The following is a 27,421-nucleotide window of genomic DNA, read 5'->3' as shown; positions in this document are numbered from 1 at the left end:
ATGTACGGAAATAGCGATTGTGTAGGCAAGTCCCGGATGCCCGCCAAATTTGTGGCTCACGTGTGTAAGATATTTTGCTTCACCGCCATACTTGCAATGGCTGTGCAACCTTGTCAACAGTTTTCACTTGGTAATGACAATTGAAGAATGTTTTACCTTAATTTGACGATTGTACATGACAGATATTTTTGTCTGTAAATTTGCAGATGGAACGGCAGAACAGGGCTTTCTGGCCTTCTATCGCTCATTGCCCGAGGTATGTTCTTGTTTAGGCCTTCTGCGGTGATTTACGACATGGTATATCATTCACTCCTAATTCATGTAATTGTATACCATCTTTTTCCCTTTTAGAAACCTGAAACAACTTTCCGTGTGTTCGATCGCTCGGTAAGTGTTCGCTCGTTCACAATGTTGATCTCTGGGGTTCTCTTTTGTATACACAATTGTACTACCAGATGTTGATGAATAGTGGGCAGACTATTACATCACTAAATCAACAATCAGAGCAGTGTGCACAAAACAATGAAGGGAAGTTGTACCTGCTGGCGTGCGCGGTAGGGTGTGGGGAGGAGGGGGGGGAATCAGAGCATGGTGGTTGGAGGAGGGGGGAGGGGGGGTCATTTACCCCTATTACTTGGTTTACTTAAGTCCTCCCACACACTTTATTAATATGCATTAATCAAATTTTCTACAGAAGAACTGGGCTTCTTAATTTGTTTTCGTTTTTGTTTATTTTTTTTATCCCCTGTGCAATTATATATGTTTTCTACGGAAAAGTTAAGAAAGTCACTGCTTGTGTTTATCTTTGGGAAATCACTGCACTTTTTAATTTTTTTTATTTTTATTGAAAGCATTGTTCTTTGAAATGATATCTGTTCTATGCCCACCCCTCCATGACTGCTCTGATACTCTGTCTTTTCCTCCTCCATTACAGGACTACTATACTGTTCATGGTCCTGATGCAGCATTTGCCGCAAAAGAAGTCTTCAAGACAACAAGTGTTATTAAATATCTTGGGATTGGTATGTTGAAATGTAATAAATAACTTAACAGACTGCTTGCCTTCAGCATATGATATTGTTATAAAAACAGTGATATTTGCTATTGTATGTAAAAAGTACCTTGTTTTGCAGGTGAAAAGAAAGTTCCATCAGTTATTTTGAGTAAAATGAATTTTGAGAGTACAGTTCGGGATCTGTTACTTGTACGTCAGTATAGAGTGGAGATGTACAGAGCAAGTAAAGGTGCAAAGAACACATCAGCCTGGGAACTTGTTGCCAAGGTACAAGATGCAATGAATTAGTTAACAATTAAACAGAGAAATTCGTAATGAATGGACTGAACATGTGTTATTTAAATCTTGCTATCAGTGTTGTCTAGACATCTTTTTTCCCTTGAATTGCCACTTAAATTATCTTAACTCTTTGCCCCTTTAAGAGCGACTACAATGACATTAAATGCAAAGGTTGCAAGAATAGAGGAAATGATTACTAACCAAACAAACTCTTGATTGTTAATTAAATTATCCTTGTCAGCACCTTAGGAAATGTATGGAGAACATTTCATATGTGATATATTTTCATAACTTTATTTTAGGCATCACCTGGTAATTTGCAACAATTTGAAGACATTCTCTTTGGAAATAATGACATGTCTGTGTCCGCAGTCGTCATGGCAATCAAGCTTGGTATGGAAAATGGCCAAAGGGTATGTTTGCTTAAAAATTCATTACAAGATGTACCACAAAGTGACAAGTATGATTGGGTGTTGGGAAGAAGATGCAGCAGAAGCAAACTAAGGAACAAAAGTGAAAGTTACAGCATCAAAAAAATCATTTATGATTAACCTTTTTTTTTCCACAGGTGGTAGGTGCTTCATATGCTGATGTTGCAGCAAGGAAGCTTGGAGTCTGTGAATTTGTCGATAATGATCAGTTTTCTAATCTGGAGGTAAGAAACATGCTAAATATGGAATCTCTTTATTTGTTAGGTAAAACAAAAGAATATAAGAGGTATACATAATAAATGAATTATTTCCTAGGCTTTGCTTGTACAGCTTGGTCCAAAGGAATGTTTACTGCCACAAAACGACACAAGTGCTGATGCAGCCAAAGTATTAGAGGTGATTCAACGAAGCAACATTCTCATATCTGACAGGAAAAAATGTAAGATTTAGTTTGAAATTAAGGCAAAAAGCAGGGGTTTCAATAATTTTTCTATAACCCCTAGACACTAGAAGATTTCTGTTGCTGAGGACAAAGTCAATAACTGAGAATTTTGTATATTCAAAATTATACCCATTGTTTTTTTTGTAGTAATTCAACACCTTTTTTCATCTTGATTCTTAGTGCCAATGCTGTTCACTATTTTTATTCAAGGATTGTCGATCCTTTTATTTTCTTTTATTAATAAAGTTAACTTTAAGTCTTGTCATTGAAGGTCTGTTGTGTTTATATTATAAACAAAATAATACATGGTTGCTTTTGGATATAGAGTTATTCTTCTCATGTTCAACTCAACATCTCACTTGTTCACTGCAGTCACTTGTGAGCTATTGAGTTGAACACTGGAAGAGAAATTCCACATCTTTGCATGTCCATGTATTATTCTCTGTATATCTCATGTCATTTGGAGTGATCAAAGTCAATAGATATATGGATATTTTGGTTAGTTAAAATGTCCATGGTGAAAAAAGACTGTAATGTAACCCAAGTTGATAGCACCAAGTATTATGTTTTATTTGAAAGGGAGTTTGAAAAATCCAGGGTTAATTAATGGCTTAAATAAATAGGATAACTATAGCTTACTGTATGTATCAATTTGTCATGCTTGTAGCTGAGTTTTCCAACAAAGACATAATACAGGATCTCAACAGGCTTTTGAAGTTAGGAGCAAGTGGAAATAGTGGAACTTTGGGTATGTCTTTTGTTATTTAATTTACAAAACACTTCACTAGAGGAAATAAAATACTTCTGGGTTTGATAGCTTGAATGCTGTTTTAGCTAAATAGCTTTCTCAGTCTAATAAATATCTTGAGAATTACCGAATGCATCAGACAAGCATCGGCAGATGGCCCAGTGAGGGTAACATGAATAAAATTTATTGTTGCTCTTGCTGTCCATCAACTTTTCAATTTTCTCCCAATGCAAAGAGAAGAGTGTTTGTTATTTCAAGTAAGAATTGATTAACCCTGTTAACTCCCAAGATCTGATTGTTAATTCTCCCCTCTACCTGCACATCATATCCTGTAAATTAGTTTGTAACTAGAATGTGGTGTTAGATCAAACTATCCATGATGAGTTTGAGTATTCTCATTACCTGGTTGCTGGATAATATATGGATATTATAGGGAGAAGTTGATCACCTCCTGGAGTTAGAGGATTAAGAGACAACAAAAGTTACATTAACTTCAATATAATATACTGTTGGACCGTATAAACCCATGGAAGTCAAGATGACTATATTCTTTGGCTACGTCATGCAAGAAAATTGTGAACAAGGCGAAGAATTTTGTTTTTTATTTGTGGATACAAATTAAAGATACTTTTGCTGGTGTCTTTCATGCTTGTATTATTTACAAACAGTCTGAGATTGCTTAATGTCATTTAAATTGTACTCAGTGAATGTGAATCTCCTTTTTGCAGCGGAGATAGACTTGACTCATGCGACATCTTCTCTAGCAGCTTTGATCAAGTACTTGGAGGTAACTCACCAACTCTTTACTGTGGCAAACATTTTCATTGTTTTGTTGCCATCATACATCATGTACATGTACCTTTTTAAAACATTTCTTTCACCTATATATTCATGCATAATTATTGTAAGTTTCAAAATAACAGTAGAATTAAGGCCTGTGAGAATTAATGCAAATATTTTCACCTCACTTTATATCACCCCAAATTAGAAATGAGTACATCAAAACTGTGCATGCTTACAAGTTTAATCTGTAATCATCTTTTCTTGTTCAATGTTCAGGAAAATTTAGTTTTTGGAATATGCTACCGATATTTATTCAGACTTTGTTTTATTATTAATTGCAGCTCCTTGCAGATGAGTCCAACTTCAGTCAGTTTCATCTGAGCACATTTGACTTAACACAGTTTATGAAGCTTGATGCTGCAGCTGTGAGAGCTCTCAATCTTCTTCCAAACCCATTAGATGGTACAGTATTACCTTTGGATATTTTTGTATCCTCAGTATTTGCATGTGCATGTGGTAATGGAATGGAAATCATTTAGTTAGATATGGAACTTTTTTCACAATTGGCAGCCTATAATTTATTCATAGCATTCATTCTGCTTAAGTTCCCTTGTGACATTCTACCCTTTAACTCCCATGAGTGACCAAGACAGAATTTCTCCTTACAGTGTGAATACAATATCAAGCAGACAAGTGATGAGAGTAAAGGAAAATGTCAATTGGGGGATTATTAATTGATCCAATAGCAACGTCTTTGAACTAGTACATAATTGTATGGAAGACATGTAATTGTTTGGAGAATTTTACTTATGAGATCTTGGGAGCAAAAGAGTTAATTGGCTCCACATATAGCATTTGCCCAATGAAAGAAAAAGTGCTAGTGTTACAGTTAGAATAAAACTGTTAAGACCTGGTAGAGCCTCAGTTTTACTCTTTTATTTGACCCGATTCTACACAAGTTTATTTAGTTATAGGCTTAATTATTTAAGCATTTATTTTATCAACCTCTAACAGGAATGAACATTTGGTCTCAAATTTTTGACACAGTTGTTTGATGTTCTTCCATTCCAGGAGGCAATAAGAGTATGTGTCTTGTTGGTTTGTTGAATAAGGCAAAGACAGCACAGGGACAGAGGTTAATAGCACAGTGGATTAAACAACCTTTGATGGACAAAAACAAAATAGGTTAGTCTACAAATAATTGCAGTCTTACAGCAGGCATACTAGAGTATGTGAAACATCTGTGTGAACAGTTTCTTCTGTCATTTGTGATCATTCTAAATTGTTAATTTTCATTTTACAGAAGAGAGACTTGATGTTCTTGAAGTTTTCTTTGAAGACACAGAACTTAGACAAACCATTCAGGTGTGTACATTTGTGGTGATTAACTGAAAGCTTGTGAGTAAAGCTGTTATGTTCATGTCAAGAAGGAGTTGTGATATATTGCCATGGAAAGGTATTTCAGATCTTTTGTTGACTGATGGTAGTCAAAGAAAGATAGGAATTAGTATATAATAGAAACACAAGTTGATTATATCCAAGTTTGAGGCATTAGTTCAACCTCACTAAACTAAACTTGTATCAAGATAATGAAAGAGTACCAGTACTGATGTAAGTTCTCTTATCTTTAGTTAACCCTCTTACCCCCTAACAAACTAGCATCTAATTTCTCATTACAATATCACTTCTGAATTACTCATTAAGGCCACAAGAATGATGGAAATTATCATTGACTAAAGAAGCTCTTGGTTTTTAAGCAAATTCTCCTTGTCAGTAGCTTAGGAAATGTATAGAGAACAGTTTAGTGAATGTGCATACTGATATTAGGGTGTATCAAGGGTACAAGTCTTTCCTTTCAAAGTCAATAATTAACCTGTCTAATGAAGATATTGTGTATGCTACTTGAGAACTTCAATGTTCTGGATGTGCTGTTATTTTTACAGGAAGAGTTGCGAAAAATTCCTGATTTTTCTCGACTAGCCAAGAAATTCCAGCGACAGAAAGCAAGTTTACAGGTAATATACAGTACCATTAATAATATTTGATTAAGTATGCAAAGAAATAAGTTGTTCAGAGGGCTCATTCATAGCTATTCTTTCAAATATTAAAGTGGTACCCTTGGCTTGAGAAACACAAAGTCACGGATTTAAATAGTCTAACATCCTTGGAAGTTAATGTGTCAAAAAGTGGGATTTTTTTTTTATTTGCATCACTTTGTTTCCTTTTCTCTCACTTAACAGGACTGTGTGAGGGTCTACCAAGCTCTTCATAGACTTCCTACTTTCACTGGTATTCTTACTGGCTATCAGGGAAATCACCATGAGCTTATACGCGACTGCTTTACAACACCCATAAAGGTGATTCAGTGAACAACTTTTTATTTTTAACCCTCTAAACTCTAATTATAGTGACTAGCATTTAATTTTTCCTCACAATATCACCCCTGAATCACACATTAAAGTCACATGAATAAAGAGATTTATCACCCACTAAAGAAGATCTTGGTTGTTGAACAAATTCTCCAGGCCATCACCTAAGGAAAAGTATGGAGAACTGTATGGAGTATAAGCATACCAATGTTTGGGTGTAAAGGACTGATATCTCTTTAACCTTACTACAGCTTTAGTTCAAAGGCTTGGTAATTGAGATATGCTAGTCAATATTCCTTATCTCTTCAAGGGATATTTTCATCTTTGATAAATCTGGAGCAAACTGTAGAATACTGTTTAGAGCAGCTATTTATTTCTTTGTAGGATCTTATTGAAGACTTTCAAAAGTTCATTGAGTTAGTGGAGACCACTGTAGATCTTGATCAGGTGGAGAACCATGAATATTTGATCAAGGCTTCTTTTGATGAAGGATTGCAAGGTGTGATTTGCATTCTTGTTTTATTTTACAGTTTTGTTTTATTTTACAATTTTGTAGTTTCATCAAAAAGTTTAGTTTTTCCAAATGAAACTAACCCTTTGACCCCTAAGAGTGACCAGCATCTAATTTCTCCTCACAATATAACCCCTGAATCAAACATTTTATCAAGGTCACAAGAATAAAGGAAATGATCACTGACTGAAGATCTGGATCTCTTGATAGTTAAACAAATTCTCCTTGTCAGCACCTTAGGAAATGTTAAAAAAAGAAAAAAAAAGTATAGAGAATCCGCCTACTGATGTTGAAGTGTAAAGGTTTAGCCTTATAATGATATGGAAGATCTATTGACTTTATGAATACTTTCTTTTTCTTTTTCAAAGTTCTTTTAAACTCCTCTGTTGTAAAAGAAAGCATCCACTCATATTTGTTTTTGAGAAAAATTTATTTATAGCTAGGGTGACCTTTTTCCTGTAGAGTGTAGAGAAAAGATGGATGAAATTTTAGAGCAAATACCAGTAGAACTAAACAAGGTTAGTTTTAAGCTTATATTAGTTTTATGATTGTTCTCAGAAAAATTTCATGCTGTTTCATACTTAAAAAAACAATGTTCAGTCAATTGAGTAAAACTTCTTTTTGATTTTTAACCGATCTTTTGTTTACAGGCAGCACGAGATCTTGGTCTTGAAGCAGGAAAATCAATAAAACTGGAAACCAATAACCAGTTTGGTTATTTCTTCAGGATAACAAAAAAAGTAAGTTTCTTTCTGTAAACAATAGTATTATGTACTTATTGACCTTATAGGAGGGCGAAGGGGGAAATATTTGGTTCAAGGTCATGTTGTGGTAACCTGACATAGTCCAAAGTATTACTTGGATGTGCTCTACCCAGCCAACAGTTAAGGTACTGAATTTCAATGCAACTCATGTTTCCTTTTTGGTGTGTGTGAACTACAGGAAGAAAAGGCCTTAAGAAACAACAAACGCTTTACAACAATAGACACAAGAAAGGATGGAATAAGGTTCAATAATTCAGCATTACGGCAACTGAATGAGCAGTTTCAAGCTTTTAAGGAGACCTACAATGAAGTGCAGAGTAACCTGGCCAATGAAGTGATAAAAGTGGCTGGTATGTAAGCATGTTACCATACTTCCTTGCCTTTGCTATGTGAAATTGAGGTTCCCTGAGTCTTAAGTAAAAAAATTGAGGCCCATAGCTATAATTGTGTACACTCCCTGTTGCTTGTCTCAAGCAAAATGGAAAATGAATAGAATTTGACAAACTCTGTCTAGATCCTTGATGAGAATGGTATCTCCCCCCCCCCCCCCCTCTCTGCATGGGGAAGAGACTGGTCCAAGAAAAGTATGTTATAAAGATAAGGACACCATTTCAACTTTCATCAAGCCAAAGTCAAGCAGGGTAGCATTTATATGCATGTGGTGTGGCTCTTGAAAAAAAAAACCTATGCATCATGTTTACTTTTTTTATGACAGGAGGTTACAGTGAGCCAATGCAAATGCTAAGCGACATTATTGCTCAGCTCGATGCCTTGATAAGGTAAGTTTTCAACCAATCTGTGATTGATTCTGTCTGGCTGGTTGTGAAAGAGTCAAAACTTTTCTCATATCTTTCCAGATGTGTAGTCAGCTTTTCGACTTGTTGTGAGCCTTTACCATAAGAAAGTTCACTTTTTGTTTCAAAATTTGCAAGAGTCATATGATAAAAGCCAAGTGGGTGGAAAAGAATTGTATGCCCAGGCCTACAGGGCTATAGGCTGACTACGCCCCCTTCCCTCCAAGTTCTTACATAAATTATTATGTGCAAGTAAATGGTTAGGAACTATATAGTTTACTGACTTACTAACCCTTTAGCTCCTGTGAGTGACCAAGGCAGAATTTCTCCTTATTATATCTATACAATGTCATGCAGACAAGTGATGAGAATAAAGAAAAATATCAATTATGGGATTACTAATTGATCTAATACCAAATTCTACAAACTGCTACTATGAGAATCATTTGGCAGACAGTAAGGAGAATCACTAATGAGATCTTGGGAGTTAAAGGGTTAAGGTTGGGTGTTTTCTCAGTAATAATTATCAATCCATGGTACAGTGTGTTTCTATTAACAAAACTGGCCTTAAGGTATTATGGGTAAACGATAGCCCAATGCAGACAGCGGTATGTCAATTATCTAATTATGTTTTGTAATTAATTCTTTTTTCAGTTTTGCGCATGTCTCAGCTAATGCTCCTATTCCATTTGTTCGTCCAAAAATTACTCCCAAAGGTAAGTCCAAGAACAAGATGATATCATTACTACTTTACAACTTCCCTTCCAAGAACATTTTTGAGCATCAGATGTAATTCATTTGTTATCCTCTCCTTCACCTTGCACCCTTCATCAAGATTTTTAGGGATCAACAATTTCTTGGAACTAAGTGTGTTCAACCAATTCTTATTGGTTCCCTGTGATGTTTTTTGTTTTTTTCTTATTGGTAGTTAAATTACATATTTAAGCAAGCAAAGTAAGGTAGGCTGAGATTTTAGCAATTGCAGAAAAGAAGCTTCAAACAATTCATGCAATAGTGGAATTGGACCCTTTCCTCCCAGATACTAGTTGGTTGTTGTACATGGAAGGTACAGGTTTGAATCCTGTCAAAGCCTAAATTTTTGCAGGCTTCTTTTTTGCAATTGTTAAAATTGCAGACCACCTGTGAGGATCCTTTCTTTTCCTGATTTTCATCTGCAGGTCAAATTGATTTTATTTTATTATAAGTTGTTACTAGAGTGGTTGATAATTTTCTTTAATCATATGACTTTCATTATTAATACTGTCCAGACACCATCCCAAATCAGTCTTGTGTGAGTCCTTTTTATGTTCTTTTAACTTAACAGGAGAGGGACACATCAAACTTGACATGGCAAGACATCCCTGTCTTGAAGTTCAAGATGATGTGGCTTTTATTTCCAATGATCTCAAGCTTGAAAGAGGTATAATGAACTGAGTGATTGGTTTGCAACTGATAAAAGTATTGTAAGGATAATATTGTGTTATTGAACTACAATTGATAAATACTGCTTGGACAACTGGGTCTGGGGCAACTTTGATACATTTTTTATTCAGTTTTTTGCCTTTGGAAACCATAGGCTTTTAATTTTTTTCAGAATTGTTTTGAGTAGTAAATGAGACAATGATACAATTATTGTTTTTGTTCGTCTTCTTATTATTATTACTATTAATATTATTATTATTATTATTATTATTATATTGGTATCATCATCATTATAACTGTATTTTTATATGTTCAGTCTAAAAGGTATGGTTTCCCACATTAAGAAGTCCATCTAAGGGGGCAAATTACATTATGTGCCAATAAATTCAAAGTTTCAATATTGTCCCCCCCCCCCCCCAACACCCATCTGTGCCCCAGGGGTAAGGAATTTGAACATAAATTGTCAAGTCCGTTTTCAGAGGAATACACCTGTTTTTTATGTGAAGGTGTCTGAAGGTAAAGAGTTTACTGTCGTGAGCAGATGAATGTCTACAAGAAAGTCATGGTCGCTGATCTTGCCTTTTACAAAAAATTGACCATTAAGTCTGGCACTTGGGTTGGGTTGTCCAGGGGGAATGTTGAAGCTTCAAACTGATTTAAGTATTACTTGCTTGAGGTGGGGATGAATTGAAATGTAACATACATGTTGTAAAAATTTATGGAAAAAAAGAAAAAGAGAAAATAGCTCGGTGGAAGTCGTAATTATCCATGAAATAATGAAAAATATATAAATGATTAAGAATGTGACTTAATTGTTATGAAATGATTGTTATCTTTATAACAATGTTTATTAACAGGTAACAAAGAATTTTTGATAATAACTGGCCCTAATATGGGGGGTAAATCTACTTACATCAGACAGGTATGTTGGTTGTTATTGTTGTCTTAGAAGACAATTCGTTTCCTGATCTAATCTTTCTTCAAAGTGACTTTGAATAAATCAGTTTTTAAGGGATCAAGATTGCAACCGATACGAGCCCCTATGCGACACAACGCGACTAAAATCTTCTCACATTTGTTAAAAATGAGTCGATTTCTTGGGTTCATTGTCAAAATGTTGTCAGAATGAACGATCCTTTATTGCTTAGGTCAAACAGCTGTTTAAGTTACAGTTTATAACTTGGTAACTGTAAATGTACTGCTGGCAACTATTATTCGCCAGTTAGGTGCCAAAGGGTGATTAAGGAATTTCTTGAACCCTTTTACCCTTAGGAGTGTCTAATTAGTAATTTCTCTTTACAATATCAGTACTTTATAATTAAGAAAAAGATGTTGAAAAAAAGCATCAACTTATGGATATTGTTGAATTTAATAACAAATTCTCAGAGCTAAAATTACAAGAATTGTACGACAGACAGTAAGGAGAATTGATATTTGGATCGTAGGATTTAAAAGGTTAATTTGGGTCCCTGGCTTGTAGTAATGCTTGTTGTATGTCTCAACTTGATGATGTGTATTTCTGTTTTTCCTTGTTAGACTGGAGTGATTGTATTAATGGCTCAGCTTGGCTGTTTTGTGCCCTGTAGCTCAGCAGAAATTTCCATAACAGACTGTATTTTAGCCCGAGTGGGGTCTGGAGACAGTCAGCTAAAAGGAGTTTCTACCTTTATGTCTGAAATGCTGGAAACTGCCTCGATATTGAGGGTAGGGATCTTCGCATATTTTCTTTGATAACACTATCTGTTTAGGGTCACCAGGGAGCTAAAAAATACAGTGAGTCAATCAGGAAGACTTTGAGAAGGACTGTTCTTTCTGTTTCTGAAGTGTCCCTGTTTTGTGAAATTCAGCACATACTTGTAGATGTTACAGTTACAAAGGGCGTGGCTAAGGGGGGAAATTCCAGGGTACACACGACCCTCTAATAGATGTGTCAGCGAAGACCAAACAGACAGAATACTGCAAGACCTTACATCTCTCGGTTCGTTCGAATTTAGAAGAGTTTACAATTGAGTTGATAATGTAAAATGGCCACTATAGAGAGTTTCTTGAGCTCACGCCTTGATCGTTAGCCCTTCGCCAGTATTTGCTCTGACGAAGGGCTAAATCTTGAAACGCCAGCTTTAGAAACTCTTTACGGTGGCTAATTTTACATTATCAACTTAGTTGATAAAATCAAATTATCTTGTTATACTCACCAACCAACGAAGCACCACAGTCTCTTTAGAAACTTACCCCCCTTTATTCGTTCGAATTTAGTTTGGCTTGATAAATTTGTTTCATTTCTCATTTGCTTTCTTTCTTCTTTAGTCTGCCACTGAAAACTCTCTCATCATTATCGATGAACTAGGAAGGGGAACATCAACATATGATGGCTTTGGACTGGCGTGGGCGATATCACAGTAAGAAATCAGCAGTAAACCTGTTTCAACCAGGATGTAGCTTATCCAAACTACGAGCAGTCCCTCCTTTTCGGCGAGTTCCTTCGCGCGAGTTAAACAAGAAAAACAACAAAAGAGAATTGATGTTACCACGCCACGTGGAACTTTGGAACGCCGGAATGAGACACATGAAAAGTTGTTTTTTTTTTTTACTCGCGCGGCGGAAATCGCCGAAAACAAGGGACTGCTTGTAGTCTATAGTGTATCCTAAAGCTAGTAAGTATGAAATAAACCATTTTCCGTGACACCCATTTTAACCTCTTTTTATTTTTGAGTTAAACTGTAATCTGGCCAGCACATATCTTATTTGTAACATTTCTTTTCAGCTACATTGCCACCAACATCAAGTGCTTCTGTCTTTTTGCCACCCATTTCCATGAGCTTACAGCTCTTGCGGATGACGTTTCCACGGTAACCAACCTCCACGTTACTGCTATGACCTCCAGTGGGACTCTCACGCTTTTGTATAAAGTTAAACCCGGTGAGCAAGGAAATTGGAGGAAAAGAGCATGTCTATTCCTGTGGGAGAAACTTAAGCCCAGTCCTAATTTGTTTGGCGCTGGAGAGGGAGGTCTTGGTTCGAACTCTTCGTGGTTGCTTAAGTTGTGTTCTTAGGCAAGAAATTTTGCTCCCATAATTTCTCTCTCTACCGAGGAGTATTGATAGGTACCAGACAACTTTTAGAGAAACTTGAAGAATTTCTGCGATGGACTAACTTCCGTTTGGAGAGGAGTATCAAAATTCTAATCCTTTCATGCAACAAAAACCAAGTTGAGTTCCGACCTTGAATTAGATACTGAGCTTCTAAGACGTCCTCGATGTTGTACTTTATATGGTCAGCTGTTCTCTTTCTGGTCAGTCGCAAGGATTGCGCACAGTTGCATGTCACTGCTGGGGCCTGGGTTCGACTCCCCGGACCAGAGGTCACATAGGGATGGAGTTTTTAGTTGGTCCCATTCTTCTGTCAGAGCGTTTCTCTCTGGGTTGTCTAGTTCTCCTCTTTGAAGAAAAAGTAATATTCCATTTTCCTATTCGGTCAGGAATAGTGGGCGATAAAGCACACTGGGAGTATGCCCCCTGTGAGAATTATTTGACTTGTCTAGGATCAGGGGCGTAATAATTTCGCTGACAACGTACTTAAAGCGTGGTCAAACGCACGCAACATTTCAACGAAACATCTTGCAAGATTGTTGGATCATGTTGCGAGATGTTGAAGGAGATGGCCAAACGCATGGGACACCTTGCAATATTCAAAAATGTCGCCTTACGCACAACAATAGTAATGTTGCGTGCGTTTTGCCTGGCCTTAACTCTGATTACGAGCTACATTGGAATGGAAAGTTTAAACCGTTAATGTTATTGTTATTTTGTTATATTTTTCCAGGTGTATGTGATCAGAGCTTCGGTATTCATGTCGCGGAACTTGCTCACTTTCCAACAAGCGTCATAGAGGTAAAAATACGTTTACTTATTTAACCACATTTATTTTGCTTTTATTTCCGCGCCTTTGTTTTCCTATTTAGTAGCGGCCAATGGTCAATGGTGTGCCAGTAATTTTGCCAGGATGTAGAAAGTGGAGAAATTTTCAAAGTCGTAACAAGTACGGTCGTGTAGTCTGATTTGTTGTTTATACGTGATAAGAGGGACTTTAAGAAAACCAAAATGGTGACGGCAATGAGAACGGCGCGAAACAAAAGATCTAATGAGCAGAACATAAGCGAAACACGTGCGTTTTAAAACTTTGTACATCTCCTAACCGTCTAATACAGAACAAAAACGTCAAATCATCAACTCTTACGTCCTCTTAGCAAGGCAACCTCGACAGCAATTTAGTCTTGTTTTCACTTTGAATTCAACTCTCTATTTATATCTCTATTTATATGACATCTTCACTTCCGCATATATTATGCGGAAGTGAAGATGTCGTACTGTCAGAAACAGTTAACGCATCGAGCTATTGGCGAAAGTCTTTGAAATTTGATTACGATTTACCACATGTCACCGTAGTGACACCTTAAACTCCTTATAACTGGCTGCGAGACGTGACGTTGTTGGTTGCCTTGCAGCCAATAACGTCACGGCAGAACTGACCAGTAGGTGATCAAGAGACGTATCGACAATATTCGACGGGGAAACAAACTTTAACTTGATGTATAACGCTCAAGCCTGTTCAGGGTCCTTGACCCAATCCCAAGGTACTCACGAAGAGCGTAACTTAATTTTCTGCATACAAACACACGTACAACCCACAATTCCCCCAAACGCTCAGACGAAGGACTAACGCTCGAAACGTCAGCTTTGAAACTCTTGACGGTGGCCAATTTACGTTATCAACTCAGTAGATAACCCTAAATTATCCTGTTATCTTCACAAAAAGGCTTAATTCGGACAATATTTGTGTTCACTGTAATCAAGGGGCCACAGATGTACATTTCATTGTTAAAAAAAGGCAAAACAACTACAGCAACAATTCTGCTCATTAAAATAAGAGTTATAGCAACGTTACATGATAGCGTAATGCCTATCTATAGCATCTCGATGGATCAAAATATAACCGAAGAAAAAATTAGAAATAAAATCTGAGAAAAGCTGAAACACGTGTAATCTGTACAAACCTCGTTTTCAAGAAACGCTGAAATAAAGGAAATTTTAAGAAACATTTTGACGTCGATCGATTATTTTTCGGAAGTTGTTTTGTTTTGTTTTTCAAACGCGCACTAGCTTACTTGTGGACAATCTCGCAATTAATTTGAAAACTATGTGCATTGAATGTTGAAGGAAAAAAAGGATTGATTTTTGTGACTTAAAGAATGCTTTGTACTCAATTCAACCGTTCAATTTAAGCGCGCAAAAATAGTTGATCTTTACCTCTGAGCAATGTTGTCTAAAACCTAGTTTTCTTTTAGCCCCATAGCTTTCCTTGACTTATTCAGTATGATATTGTGAGATTAAAGCGATAGTTCTAAACTGAATAGTCACTGTAAACTCATATCTGCAACAACAAAAGTAGATTTTCAAAACTTTAATTCTCCATTTTCAAGACTAATGAAACTCATTAAACGTTATACCAAGTTTACTCACAAGGAACCACAATTGTGAAAAGGAACATTTCATGCTCTGAACTTTTCTCAGAGCTTTGCATGCTCAGTAATGAATGTGCACAAATGCACTTCTAATTCAATAAAAAGAGAGAGAAGGAGAGAGGTTAAAACCACTCAATGTTGTTCCTTATTAATGAAGAACCGTAACATGTCAAAAGTGGTAATAAATACATTGCTGAAAAATAATACTCATGGAGTCCAACCAAACAAATGAAAGAAAAGATTTGCCAAATATTGACGCAGCTTAAATGAGTGTACACCACCTTCTTTGTCGATGAGGTTAAGTAAAAGTATTCACAGTTCGTCAAGATTATTGATGATCCTTCCTCGATAATCACCACTCTTCATTCTATTAAACAGAATTTCGTTGAAATCCAGGGGTTTGAAAATGTCATATTCCAGCATGGCGATCTCCGCTTGGGTCAGTTTGCTTGCCCCCTCGGCCAACACCCGCTTGCTCATAAAGAATGCTTCACATATGGTGGCTGTGCCGTCATTTTGTGTTTCTTGAGTTTGTGGCGTACTGTTGGTTTCTGCACATAAATAAGGCTCTTTACCCCTCAGAATAGTCGGTGTTTTATCGTTCTTGCGTTTCTGTTTTGCTTTGTTTTTTTCTTCCATGCTTGACGTATTCACCAGCGAACAAGACAGCACACAGAGTTTGAGGCTTACTGTGTTCCCTCGCGTTTTGATGGGAGTTGCGAACACAAAAAACGTGTTTTGCGAACACAAAAAACATGTTTTGCGAACACAAAATACGTGACTGGCCAAAACGTATTGTTTGTCGCACCGGTAAACCATTAGAAAATTGAAACATACTGTTTAAAGTTTATTTTCTGAAAGCAATATAGAAAGGGTGTTCTCCCAACATCCTGCGAGGGTTATTACGCAAGTAAACTGATAGAAAGTGCGCCTACTACAGGAGGTGGCTGTGCCGTTATTTTGTATTTCTCGTGGTTGTGGCGTATTTTGGGTGTGTCCGTCTAGATGAAGTTCTTCGACCTTCAGGTTAATCAGCGGTTTTTTTTTTGTTTTTGTTTTTTTGTTGTTGTTGCGTTTCTGTTTCGCTTTTTACTGTGGTATTCTTATGGTTAACTGATTTTCTAAGGAGGTGGAATGCACACAGATGTTCAGTGTTTCTGGTTTCTCAACGTTGTTGTGGGCCTGGTATCCCTATGAAGTGTGCACGTATTATCGTCAAACACACGTGTAATCTGTTCAAACCTCGTTTTCAGCAATCGCTAGAATAGGTGAAATGTACGAAAACATGATGTCGATCAATTATTTTGCAGATTTGTTTTGTTTTGGTTTGTTTTCAAGCGTGCCATGATTTTTTCGAGAACAATCTCGTAATATACATTTTTAAAGTATGCGCCCACTAATGTCACTAGCTTTAACGTTTTCTGCCAATCAGATTTGTTTTACTACCATGGACTTATCCCCATCACGTGTCAATTCCTTGAAAACAACCTGCAGTTCATCACATTCCATACGCAGGGAAATAAAAGTCCAGATAATAATCACCAATCAAGGAGCCCCCTTTTTATTCCCACTTGAAATAATATGAAATATGATCCTGTTCTCTTATCTCTTCGTTCATTATATTTTTACTTATTCGTGGAACAACATGGATATTACTTCTAAAATCAGATATTTTTATCTCCCTCTTTTGTTTTTACTTTTGAGTTTAAAGAGGACATAGGCAAATATATTACTGAGAGTGTAAATTAAGTATTCCATGTTAGAATTCGACTGCTTGTGAGTAACTTGAGATAACGTTCACGTAGTTTGAATGGACAGAGGAATGGTGAAACAAAGTATTTTTAAAATCTACTGTTATGATTCCTGGAATGAGTTTATAGCGTGACCATTCATTTTGAAACTATCGTTTTAATCTTTCAATATCTTACAATATCATACTGTATAAGAAATGAAATGCACCAGGGTTTAAGGGTAGGCGAAATGTATACACCGTTGTTTAGAGAGGTGAAAATTGAGGAAAGGACGTGATCATTTTCCAATTATATGATATTTCTGAAAAATGATACTCATCGATTGCATTTCGAAAAGCGTAGAATAACCAAGAAAATGATAGAAAAACGTGGCAAGTAAGTGTAAAGCACCTATTTTTGTTGAATGGGTCAATGAACGTATTTACAGTTCGCTGAGATTAGCGATGATCCTTCCTTGATAATCACCACTCTTCATTCTATTAAACAGAATCTCGTTGAAATCCAGGGGTTTGAAAATGTCGAACTCCAGCATAGCGATCTCCTCTTGGGTCAGTTTGTTTGCTCCTTCGGCTAACACTCGCTTACTCATGAAGAATCCGCTGCATAAGGTGGCTGTGCTGTCATTTTGTGTTTCTTGTGCTTGTGCCGTAGTGTTAGTTTCTCCACAGAGATGACGTTCTTTATCCTGCGAGTTAATCGGCACTTTTTTGTTCTTGCTTATCTTTTCTGCGTCATTCTGTGATACTTGCATGGTAAATTTACTTATTGGAATGCTGGAAAGCGCATAGATGTTCAGTGTTTCTCTGGTTTGTCGACGTCGTTGTGGGCCTTGCATCGTTACGAAACGTGCATGTTTTATAGCCAAACACACGTGTAATCCGTTCAAACCTCGTGTTCAGTAAATCGGTAACATAGGTGAAATCTACAAAAACATGACGTCAATCAATTATTTTGCGGATTAGTTTTGTTTTAGTTTGATTTCAAGTGCGCAATGTTTATTTCCAGAACAATCTTGCAATATACATTTTTAAAGTATGCGCCCACCAATGTCATTTGCTTTGACGTTTCCTACAAATCAAATTGGTTTTAACTTCCATTGATTTATCCCCATCACGTGTCAATTCCTTGAAAACAACCTGCAGTTTATCACATATTCCATATGCAGGGAAGTAAAAGTCCAGATGATAATCACCTTGATTGGCTGTCGCCAATCAAGGAGCCCCCTTTTTATTCCCACTTGAAAGCCTTTGAAATATGATCCTGCTCTCTTTTCTCTTCGTTCATTATATTTTCACTTATTCGAGGAACAACATGGATATTACTACTAAAACCAGTTGTCTTTATCTTCCTCTTTCGTTTATTCTTTTGAGTTTAAAGTGGACATAGGCAAATATATCACTGAGAGTGAAAATAAAGTGTTCCATGTCAGAATTTCGACTGCTTGTGAGTAACACGAGATAACGTTTACGCAGTTTGAATGGTTTTAAACTCACATCATACTGTATAAGAAATGAAATGCATCAGGGTTTAAAGATAGACGAAATGTATACACCGTTGTTTAGAGAGGTGAAAATTGAGGAAAGGACGTGATCATTTTCCAATTATATGAGATTTCTGAAAAATGATACTCATCGATTGCATTTCGAAAAGCGTAGAATAACCAAGAAAATGATAGAAAACCGTGGCAAGTAAGTGTAAAGCACCTATTTTTGTTGAATGGGTCAGTGAACGTATTTACAGTTCGCTGAGATTAGTGATGATCCTTCCTTGATAATCACCACTCTTCATTCTATTAAACAGAATCTCGTTGAAATCCAGGGGTTTGAAAATGTCGAACTCCAGCATAGCGATCTCCTCTTGGGTCAGTTTGTTTGCTCCTTCGGCCAACACTCGCTTACTCATGAAGAATCCGCTGCATAAGGTGGCTGTGCTGTCATTTTGTGTTTCTTGTGCTTGTGCCGTAGTGTTAGTTTCTCCACAGAGATGACGTTCTTTACCCTGCAAGTTAATCAGCACCTTTTTGTGCTTGCTAATCTTTTCCGCGTCATTCTGTGGTACTTGCATGGTTAATTGGTTTGTCAACGTTGTTTTGGGCCTTGCGTCGTTACAACTATCGCCAAACACACGTGTAGTCTGTTCAAACCTCACGTTCAGTAAATCGCTAAAATAGGTGAAATCTACAAAAACATGACGTCGATCAATTATTTTGCAGATTAGATTTGTTTTGGTTTGTTTCCAAGCGTACAATGTTTATTTGGAGAACAATCTCGCGAGACCTTTTTTTAATTTTAAGTATGCGCTCAATATTCTCACGCGGTTTGACGTTTGCCAATCAGCTTCGTTTTAGTAACCATGGATTTAACCCCATCACTAGTGCAATTCCTTGAAAACAACCTGCAGTTTGTGACTTGTTACTTCAGGTTAATCAGCGTTTTTTTGTTCTTGTTCAAACTACCCGACTAACTAGCTTAACGATAATTACTAATTACTTCTAAAGTGTCGCACGGTGCTAATTTGGATTTCATTAGCACTAATTAAAGCTAGTTACAGAACAATCGACTGTTGTGGAAGTTTTAGTCGAGAAAAATTAATAACGAGTGAAGTCAGTTTCGGTTTGTAATCATACGAGTGATTAACAAATCGGACGACCGCGAAGCGGGAGTCTGATTTGTTAATCACTCGTATGATTACTGACATTATCAATAAAGGGCAAAATTACTGAGCGCTGATTGGTTGAGAGAGAGGGTATTTTTTTCTTAATCGAGGGCATTTTTAGTAATCAAGAGAGGGCATGATTACCTGTTAATGATTGGCTAATCCGTTGCATAGCAACCGTTCGTTATCTTGAAATTTTGATTTTCCTTCGTATAAATTTTGCCCTTTATTGATAAACAAGCAATCCCATGAGACCTCGTACTATTAAGGATTAATTGCACTTGAGTTTTCAAAATTTTCCAAATTGCCCTCGTCGCTTCGCGACTCGGGCAATTTTGGAAAATTTTGAAAACTCTCGTGCAATTAATCCTTAATAGTACTTGGCCTCATGTGATTACCTATACGAATTGGACGACAAGAAGTCCTGTTACCAATTAATCATAACCATTTCAATTTCCGAAAAAACAAATACACCTAGAACAAATATCTCTAGTGGAGACAATGTCTTAAGTTAAAAATTCCTCCATTTTGGAAATTCTCCGGTTTTTCTCTGGATAAGTGGTTGTTGCTACGGTTATTTTGATCATTTCTGTGATTGGTGAATTAGCTGAGTGAACTTAGTATGATTGGCTGCTTTAACTGTCCGATTACTGCCAACTGTCCGATTACACTGTCTGATTACAAATTTACGGAATGATTAATGAAAAAATGAAGCTGCGAATGCACCAAGACTTTTTGAAGAATTTGTAATGGTTCTGATTAATAACGGTAATAGGACCGAGAGGAGTCCATTTCGGTCTGTAATCATACGAGTGATTACAAAATCGGACAACCGATAAGCGGAGGGCCCGATTTGTTAATCACTCGTATGATTACAAACCGAAATGGACTTCATTCGGTCTTATTACCGTTATTTATTTGTGTCTTGACTAAAACTTCCACAACATTCGATGGTTCTGTAACTAGCTCTTATTAGTACTAATGAAATCCAAATTAGCACCGCGGAGTCCTTTCACCAATTAATCATAACCATTAAAATTACATTGTCTTAAGTATAAAATTCCTCCAATTTTGGAAATTCCCCAGTTTTGTAGGGTAAGTGGTTGCTGCTATGGTTATTGTTGTAAAAAATCCATTTACGTAAAAAGAGGCTAGAGTCCCAACTCCCTAGAAAATATGTATCAAACTTGTTAAATGAACCACAACATTTGGCTGAAATAAAAACTTCGAAACTTCTTAAAATTCCAAACAAAGGAGTAACAAATTTACGCGGACGAAAGCTCAAAAACAAGCAAAACTCCGCGAAAACAAACTAAAAAGTACTCGAAAAATGTCCACGTCAGTTTTTCAATGTCAAAGTTAGAGTTCTTTGTTGTGATTGGCTAATTTGTGAAATCACGCGCGCCGCACGTGAATACAAAAAGAATACAAAGGGGGGAGAGGAAGAGAAAAGTTGTTACTTAAAATTTAAAACGAAAGAGATTTTCTACAATTGTAATCAATTCTGTGATTGGTGGATTTAGCTAAGTGGACTTAGTAGGTTCAAATGTCTTATAACCCTCAATAAGTTCTCAGACATTCGCCACTCCTAAGACCCAATTTCTTTCACACCTGCAGTTTATATTCGCATAAATCACTTTTTGAAGGAAAAGATCAAGTTAAAACCTCTTCGATAAAAACGTTGTTTTCGCCCATGCTAATTGCTATAACGACCAGATTCGAAAAGCGCTTGATCAACACTGGTTTTCAGACCTTTTTCCGTGATGTCATCCGCAACTTTGAATTGCTATGTATTTTCAGTCCCTAACTCTTGTTCACGGCGAACCGTTCCCCGATCCCCTTCCCCTTTCTCGGTGTTTTCTTCAAATCAAGTCGTACCGCCATCCCAAGCAAAAAACCATTAAATTCGTGCTCTGAAACTTCTGTACTTCTTTTGTTTTCTTATGAGGAAGTCTCCCTTCTTGAACAAGATGCTGTTTAACTGATGAAAATACCTTGTGTTTTAAAGATTCGTTAAAGAGAATGGGAAACAAGAACCAAAATGAAAGAAAACTAGAAAGAAATATAAGCAATATTGATGTTTGAATGACCTGGTGGGCGCTATTTCGATCAGATCACCTAATACGGTTGCAATCGTGAAACACAAGCTCTTTAGTTCGCAGGAGTCCACAGCGGTAACTGCTTAGGCTCCTTTGGAGCCGCTATGATTTCGTGCCGATCACAAGCGCGGTTCGTTTAGCGTTTTCATCCAGGTAATCCTCCCGTCATCCGCTTAGGCGGACTTAGTTATCATCTAAGATTTCGTAACAATTGAATCACTTCTAATGCCCTTACAGCCTGAGCTATTTTGCGAGACTTTAATATTTATTCGATATATTGATATTTTTTCACAAAGACAATCACTACTCTTTTTCCTTCAATTATTTTCTAGATATTCGCAGAGTTCTCTCATACTAGTTACTATCTTTCCTTTGTTGCTTTCCCTCAATCTTTTATCTAAGATCTCACTGAAATTCAAAGGTTTAAAATCGTCTATGTCCAACGCGTGCAACTCTTGTTGCGCAAACATTTCATCCTCTTCAGACATACTCCCTCCGCGCAGATACAGCCTGCTCCTCATGAACTTTTCCATTACGCTTTGTCTTTCTGAATTTTCAGCCTCTTTTTCGATTTTTCCTTGGTGCTTGACGGAGAATTCAGGCTCCTTCCCCTTGTGTTTACCATCACAAGAACGTAACAGATTGGCCTTGCCTTTGTAACAGCAGTATTTCCCTTTCTGTTCCTCTATCTCTGTCATCTTAACTTTTGTCTGCTTACTGAACAGTTTCACGTCTTCCATCATATGTTACCACCAGTACCTAGCTACGAACAAGGTGCATCCAAACCATCCGTGGGCTCCGCAATTTGTACTCATGTGTTGCTTCGAGACGTGCGCAACGATCGCGTGTAGGACTGCTTGTGAGCCATTTCTATTAATTGGTGTCTCCAAACTGACGTCTCCAGTTAAAATTATCGTTAAATAGGATTGTGACGCATGTTGTTCGTGGAACACCAACCCTTTTCTTTAGTGTCAAGATTATAGGGTAGCTACAGTGACCTAAACTGCTAATTATAACTTAGAAGATCACGACGCATTTCGATGATGAATTTTAAGTATCTTGTTTATTGCTTTTCGTTATTGGCCCGGTGATGATAAAAATTTGATGTTGTGTTTCTGAGCAATTTTTAACTGATTGTTCAACGTAGTGTAGGGCTTCTTTTGCCTTTGCTTTACTTCGCTCTGTGATTGCCCTAGCGTTCTTTTTTTTTTTTTTTTTTTTAACTTTAGCATTATTTAGAGTACTCTTTCACCCCTTACACTATAACATCAGTATCCATATTCTCTGCACTCTTCTCTATACATCTTCTTTCATACTGAAAGGAGAATTCGTTTGACAATCAAAGCTTCCTAAGTAAGCCATCATTTTCTTTACTCTTATGATCGTAATGAATGACTAGGAGTATTACTGTAAGGAGAAACTAGATGCTGGCCACCCTAAGGATTTGATGGGTAAATAATAACTGTTTTCTTTTAGTTTGCGAAGTTGTTTTGATACCGTCGCCTCTGATCTCTACTTTCACAAAAATGGGCATTGCTGATTTGGTTAAGCTTAGGAATTAGCGCCGAATATTATAAATAACTGGCTGAGTTTTGATTAAAATTGTTTTGAAATTAATGGATGGGGGTAAATTTCTAAAGAAACTGTGGTGCTGCGTCGTTGGGAGAATATGATAGGGTAATTTAGTGTTATCAACTGAGCTGATAACGTAAATTGGCTACCGTATAGAGGTTAAAGGCTGACGTTTCGAGCGTTTGCCCTTCGTCAGAGCGACGAAGGGCTCTGACGAAGGGCTAACCCTAGAAACGTCAGCCTTTAAACTCTGTACGGTGGCCAATTTACGTCATCGACTCAGTTGATAACACTTAATTATCCTGTTTTTAATTTACTTTATGACGCGTGACGCGTTATACCGATACATCTTAATCGTATTACTTACTGTTATTTATTGATTTTGGAGGAAATTTATTTATTCATTTAGTTATTTTTTATCGTGAGGTTGTTTTGAAAGTGCCCCTGATGATGCATACAGTTAATTTAGCTTACTTCCTTTACAGTTATTGCTGATTGGGTTAAATCATCACTGATTAGCGCCATGTTACTGATTGGGTGGAACGTGACATGTTGTTTTGAAAATACGCACGTTTTACCAATACCTTTCAATTTTCTTAATTACTCCAATTGATTATGGAGGAAATTAAATGTTATTTTGTTATTCTTTATGGCTGTTTTGAAGTTGATGACGCACATAACGAAGCTTAATCAATAATCATTTAACTATTACTAATTACCGTGACTTTAGCCGCCGCTAATTGAGTTTCAATACCGGACATTTGCATCTCTGATACGTGCCTTACTTCCCAGAATTCAAGCGGCGTTGGGTTATTTTGCCAAGGATTTCGCGCAATTCGCACGACGGATATCTTAGGGGAAAAAGTTGTTCTTGGTCTATTTCAGACGTCAACTGTTATAAATTACACTGAAAAAAAAAAGGTCGATGGTGCTTGTAATTCAGCAGTACATTGATTTTTCTTGAGAAAAGAAACCTGCTCCAACTTCAGAGTCAATTGAATGCGACACTAAAACCAACAACGTACGTTTTTTTTCTTTGAGTTTTCTTTGGTTCCTAATGATATTTCCTCAGTTGTTATTACTTGATTTTAGTTTTACGACATGCAATCGAAAAACGCTCTATGCCAAAGAACGAAATTTACTACGAGATTGCAAGAAAAAAACAAAGAAATAACACGGAGTGTTGGTTGCCTATTGCTGGTGTTTTTTCTTGCCCCTCAGGGGCTGGGAAAAACATTACACAACTCGCAAAGTGCCCGCACGTATTATATGTTAAACAATCGAACGAGGTGTCTTTATTATTCTGAAAATGTGACGCACATCACTAATTAGATCTCATTACTGGTAATTAGTGTTACCGGATTAACCTTGCTTGTTTTCATGTTTTGGAAATTTGCACAAACATTTAACTTTTCCAAGGCTGTACTATTTTGGTTATGAAAATTTGTGATTAAATTAAGTCACTGTTGTCTTCTAATCACTAATTAGATCACTAATTAGATCTCATTACTGGTAATTAGTGTTACCTGATTAACCTTGCTAGTTTTTATTTTTTGGAAATTACCACAAACATTTAACTTTTCCAAAGCTGTACTATTTTGATTATAAAATTTGTGATTAAATTACGTTACTGTTGTCTTCTTTTACAGTTTGCCAGGAAAAAAGCAGCGGAATTAGAAGATTTTCAAGGCAGCACGGCGTCCTTGGGTGATGGAGTTTTAGGTGAGAAGATATATTCGATTTTGTGGCATTTCTTCGAAGAGGTCCGAAAGAGATACTGTTTTTCAGTGAAAGGGGCTAGATCATGACTTACGCTTGCGCAGTTAGAAAGGAGAAAACACTAGTAACAACGGGCTGTTGACAGTCTTTGCCGTCTCGTTTCATACAATCTAGTAAACCATTAAAGCGAGAATTGTCTAATTGTTGAATTGCAGTTTCCTCGAATAATTCTCGACAGTACGTGACCAAAACACCTTGTGATTGTCGGCTATTACAACAACGCGCTCCACTCCAGGGAAAATAGTGATTTGGCCCAATCTGGAATGACTTAGCGCAAGCTCACAGAGTGATCTAGCCCCTGTAGAGGATGGGTTGTAGTCCAACTCAATCCATTCCGTACCCTAACGAATGATGTTTAACAACCATGCATTGTTAGATTCCAAGTTCGATTAAAGTGGATTTAGATGAAACAAAAAAATTTGTATTTGCTATATGTTTCACTTTTTTAAAACGTTTTGCATAATTTAAATTCTGAGGAATTTAATAGCAATCACTTAAATACGTTTTGGGATGGGAAATTTCTAGTACCAGCATTGACAATGAGATTGCCGATCCAAGTTATTTTCAGAACCCATGTCACGTATGAACTGAGATACGACCAAGCTCGTCAACTAGTCCTTAGCAGCTCAGTTGCTAAAGTATTAAAGCACGAAGTCGCTTGGTCGAAGGTTTAGATTTTCGCGAGGCTTTCCAACACTTTTCCCACGCTTGTGTCGATTGCTTTTTGCATTTTTCATCAATTTTTCTACCAACTAGATCCTGCGAAAGAGAACTTGAACTAGGAACTGAATTTTAGCCGTCTGGTTTTTCTTTTTTCAATGAATACTACCCATTTTAACGGAAGTGAATTCGTTAACTATGTAACTTACTGCTGACTTTTGCCAGAGTCTTTACTGCTAATTTATAATCGTGCTTCATGGCGGATTTATTTCAGACTCTGATACAGGCACATCGCCAGCCAAGAGACGGCGCATGGTGAAGCAGGTGGGTACAAGAAAATGGTTATCTTGTCCTTCTTCCAATGTTGCAGGCGTTCGGTTAAAAGGAGGGAAAAAGTGAGGGAGGTCTGGGTCGGGTCGGGTCGGGTCGGGTCGGGTCGGGTCGGGTCGGGTCGGGTCGGGTCGGGTCGGGTAAAGAACGCCTGTAAAACTTTGAACCAAAGGCTGATTCGGTGTACCAGCTTGCTTATACTGAGAGGCTACTCCTCTAACGAGGCATGTCACTGCATCTTCCAGTCTAGTAAAGCAATTTTCAAGTAAGTGTGGAAACTTATCGTGAATAATATTGTTCATCTTACTTCGCTCTGCGATGGTTCTATAGGACTCTAGACAGTCTCTCAACCAATCAGATACAGCATTAAACAAATCGTTTTTTAGACACTCGCACTGACCTGCGATTCAGGCCGTTTGCCAGTTTATCTTTGGGATTCTCGTTGACTCCTTTTTTTAATTTTTTAATTAAAAAATCAGCCGTTAGATTACCATGATTTTGGTTTATGACACTCAGATAGTTTATCGAAATGCGCCCATAACAGCGTGGTAGAGTGGGTTTTGTGATATAAGACATAGATCTCTGTTGTGCTTTTAATTCGTGACGCACCTAGGTACTTAAAAGATAGTTTCCGATTTCTAATATATCATCTCGTGTGATAATTCATCTTTAAATAAAACGTATCTTTATTGGTCACGATGAGCCATTTTGCTTTCTTTTTGTCTGTTTCCAAGGATGGCGAAGAAATAATCAAAGATTTCCTCAGTCAAGTTGCCAAGTTGCCAGTTGAGTCTATGACAGAAGAGAAAACCTCACAAGAGGTAGCGAGATTAAAGGAACAAGTATTGGCCAGAAATAATCCTTACATTCAAGAACTCCTTGCCAAATAAGGACGTTGAACAGGGCTAAGGACTATTACGACCCCTTTAATTACACTTTAATGTGGAATTAATGAATTGAAACTGTTTATTACTCTGATAGAATGGTCAGAAATGTTGGGAGGTTGCAACACGTACATGCTGTATGCCAACCCAAAAGTATATCATACTTGTGATCAATGAACCATCGTCGAAAAACCGCTGGCTCAGAAGATGGTTCTCTCGAACACTGATAGAGTATTTTCATGTAGAAAATTTTACTAATGGGTTTAGAATATCACGAATGTTTTTTGGCATGATGGGTGTTTGTTACTGTTAGATCGTTCTAAGAAATTCGAAGGAACTAAAACGTTAATATTAGGTTATGAAACAATAGAGAATTAAAAACAGTTACGATGATTTCCTTGTATTGCTTTGCGTGTCCTTGCTGCGAATAATTTTCAGGTGTGACAAGTGTGAAGCAAACTAACACATGGAAGATTTCCAACGGCCTGCCTAGAATAACTATCAATGTAAATCGTGATTTCCTCGTAAGTGAGCGCAGTGGCCTTTTTTTGTTGTTTCGTTAATTTGATAAGAACTGTGTCAATCAAGATAAAAAAAATCTTTAGTCAGTTT

The 27,421-nt window shown here is 37.0% G+C and overlaps 1 protein-coding gene across 1 annotated transcript; it reads left to right on the top strand.

Moving 5' to 3' along the window:
• On the top strand, positions 1 to 27,202 carry LOC113668608 (DNA mismatch repair protein Msh2). The gene is made up of 30 exons (XM_027184547.2): positions 1 to 130; positions 207 to 256; positions 352 to 387; positions 935 to 1,022; positions 1,134 to 1,282; positions 1,597 to 1,707; positions 1,863 to 1,949; positions 2,041 to 2,164; positions 2,835 to 2,915; positions 3,644 to 3,702; positions 4,040 to 4,160; positions 4,770 to 4,883; positions 5,002 to 5,063; positions 5,642 to 5,713; positions 5,939 to 6,055; positions 6,452 to 6,566; positions 7,041 to 7,096; positions 7,229 to 7,318; positions 7,521 to 7,692; positions 8,058 to 8,121; positions 8,791 to 8,852; positions 9,461 to 9,556; positions 10,416 to 10,480; positions 11,095 to 11,262; positions 11,866 to 11,957; positions 12,323 to 12,477; positions 13,381 to 13,448; positions 24,806 to 24,878; positions 25,870 to 25,919; positions 26,660 to 27,202. Exons 1-30 carry the CDS (start codon positions 1 to 3, stop codon positions 26,813 to 26,815), a joined length of 2,883 nt encoding a protein of 960 aa, XP_027040348.2. The 3' UTR covers positions 26,816 to 27,202.
• Positions 27,203 to 27,421: the final 219 nt, after the last annotated feature.

Source organism: Pocillopora damicornis, chromosome 8 (genome assembly GCF_964200805.1).
Source record: "Pocillopora damicornis chromosome 8, jaPocDami1.2, whole genome shotgun sequence".
Lineage (NCBI taxonomy): Eukaryota > Metazoa > Cnidaria > Anthozoa > Scleractinia > Pocilloporidae > Pocillopora > Pocillopora damicornis.
Note: the sequence above shows the minus strand (reverse complement) of the source record. Positions and strands in the feature narration are given on the sequence as shown.

Excerpts from the sequence above, each read along its gene's own strand:
- LOC113668608 (XM_027184547.2), top strand. The coding sequence starts at position 1 with ATGTACGGAAATAGCGATTGTGTAGGCAAGTCCCGGATGCCCGCCAAA. Across the intron at positions 8,853-9,460 it reads TCCAAAAATTACTCCCAAAG|GAGAGGGACACATCAAACTT; the intron begins GTAAGTCCAAGA and ends TTAACTTAACAG. Across the intron at positions 25,920-26,659 it reads GACGGCGCATGGTGAAGCAG|GATGGCGAAGAAATAATCAA; the intron begins GTGGGTACAAGA and ends TCTGTTTCCAAG.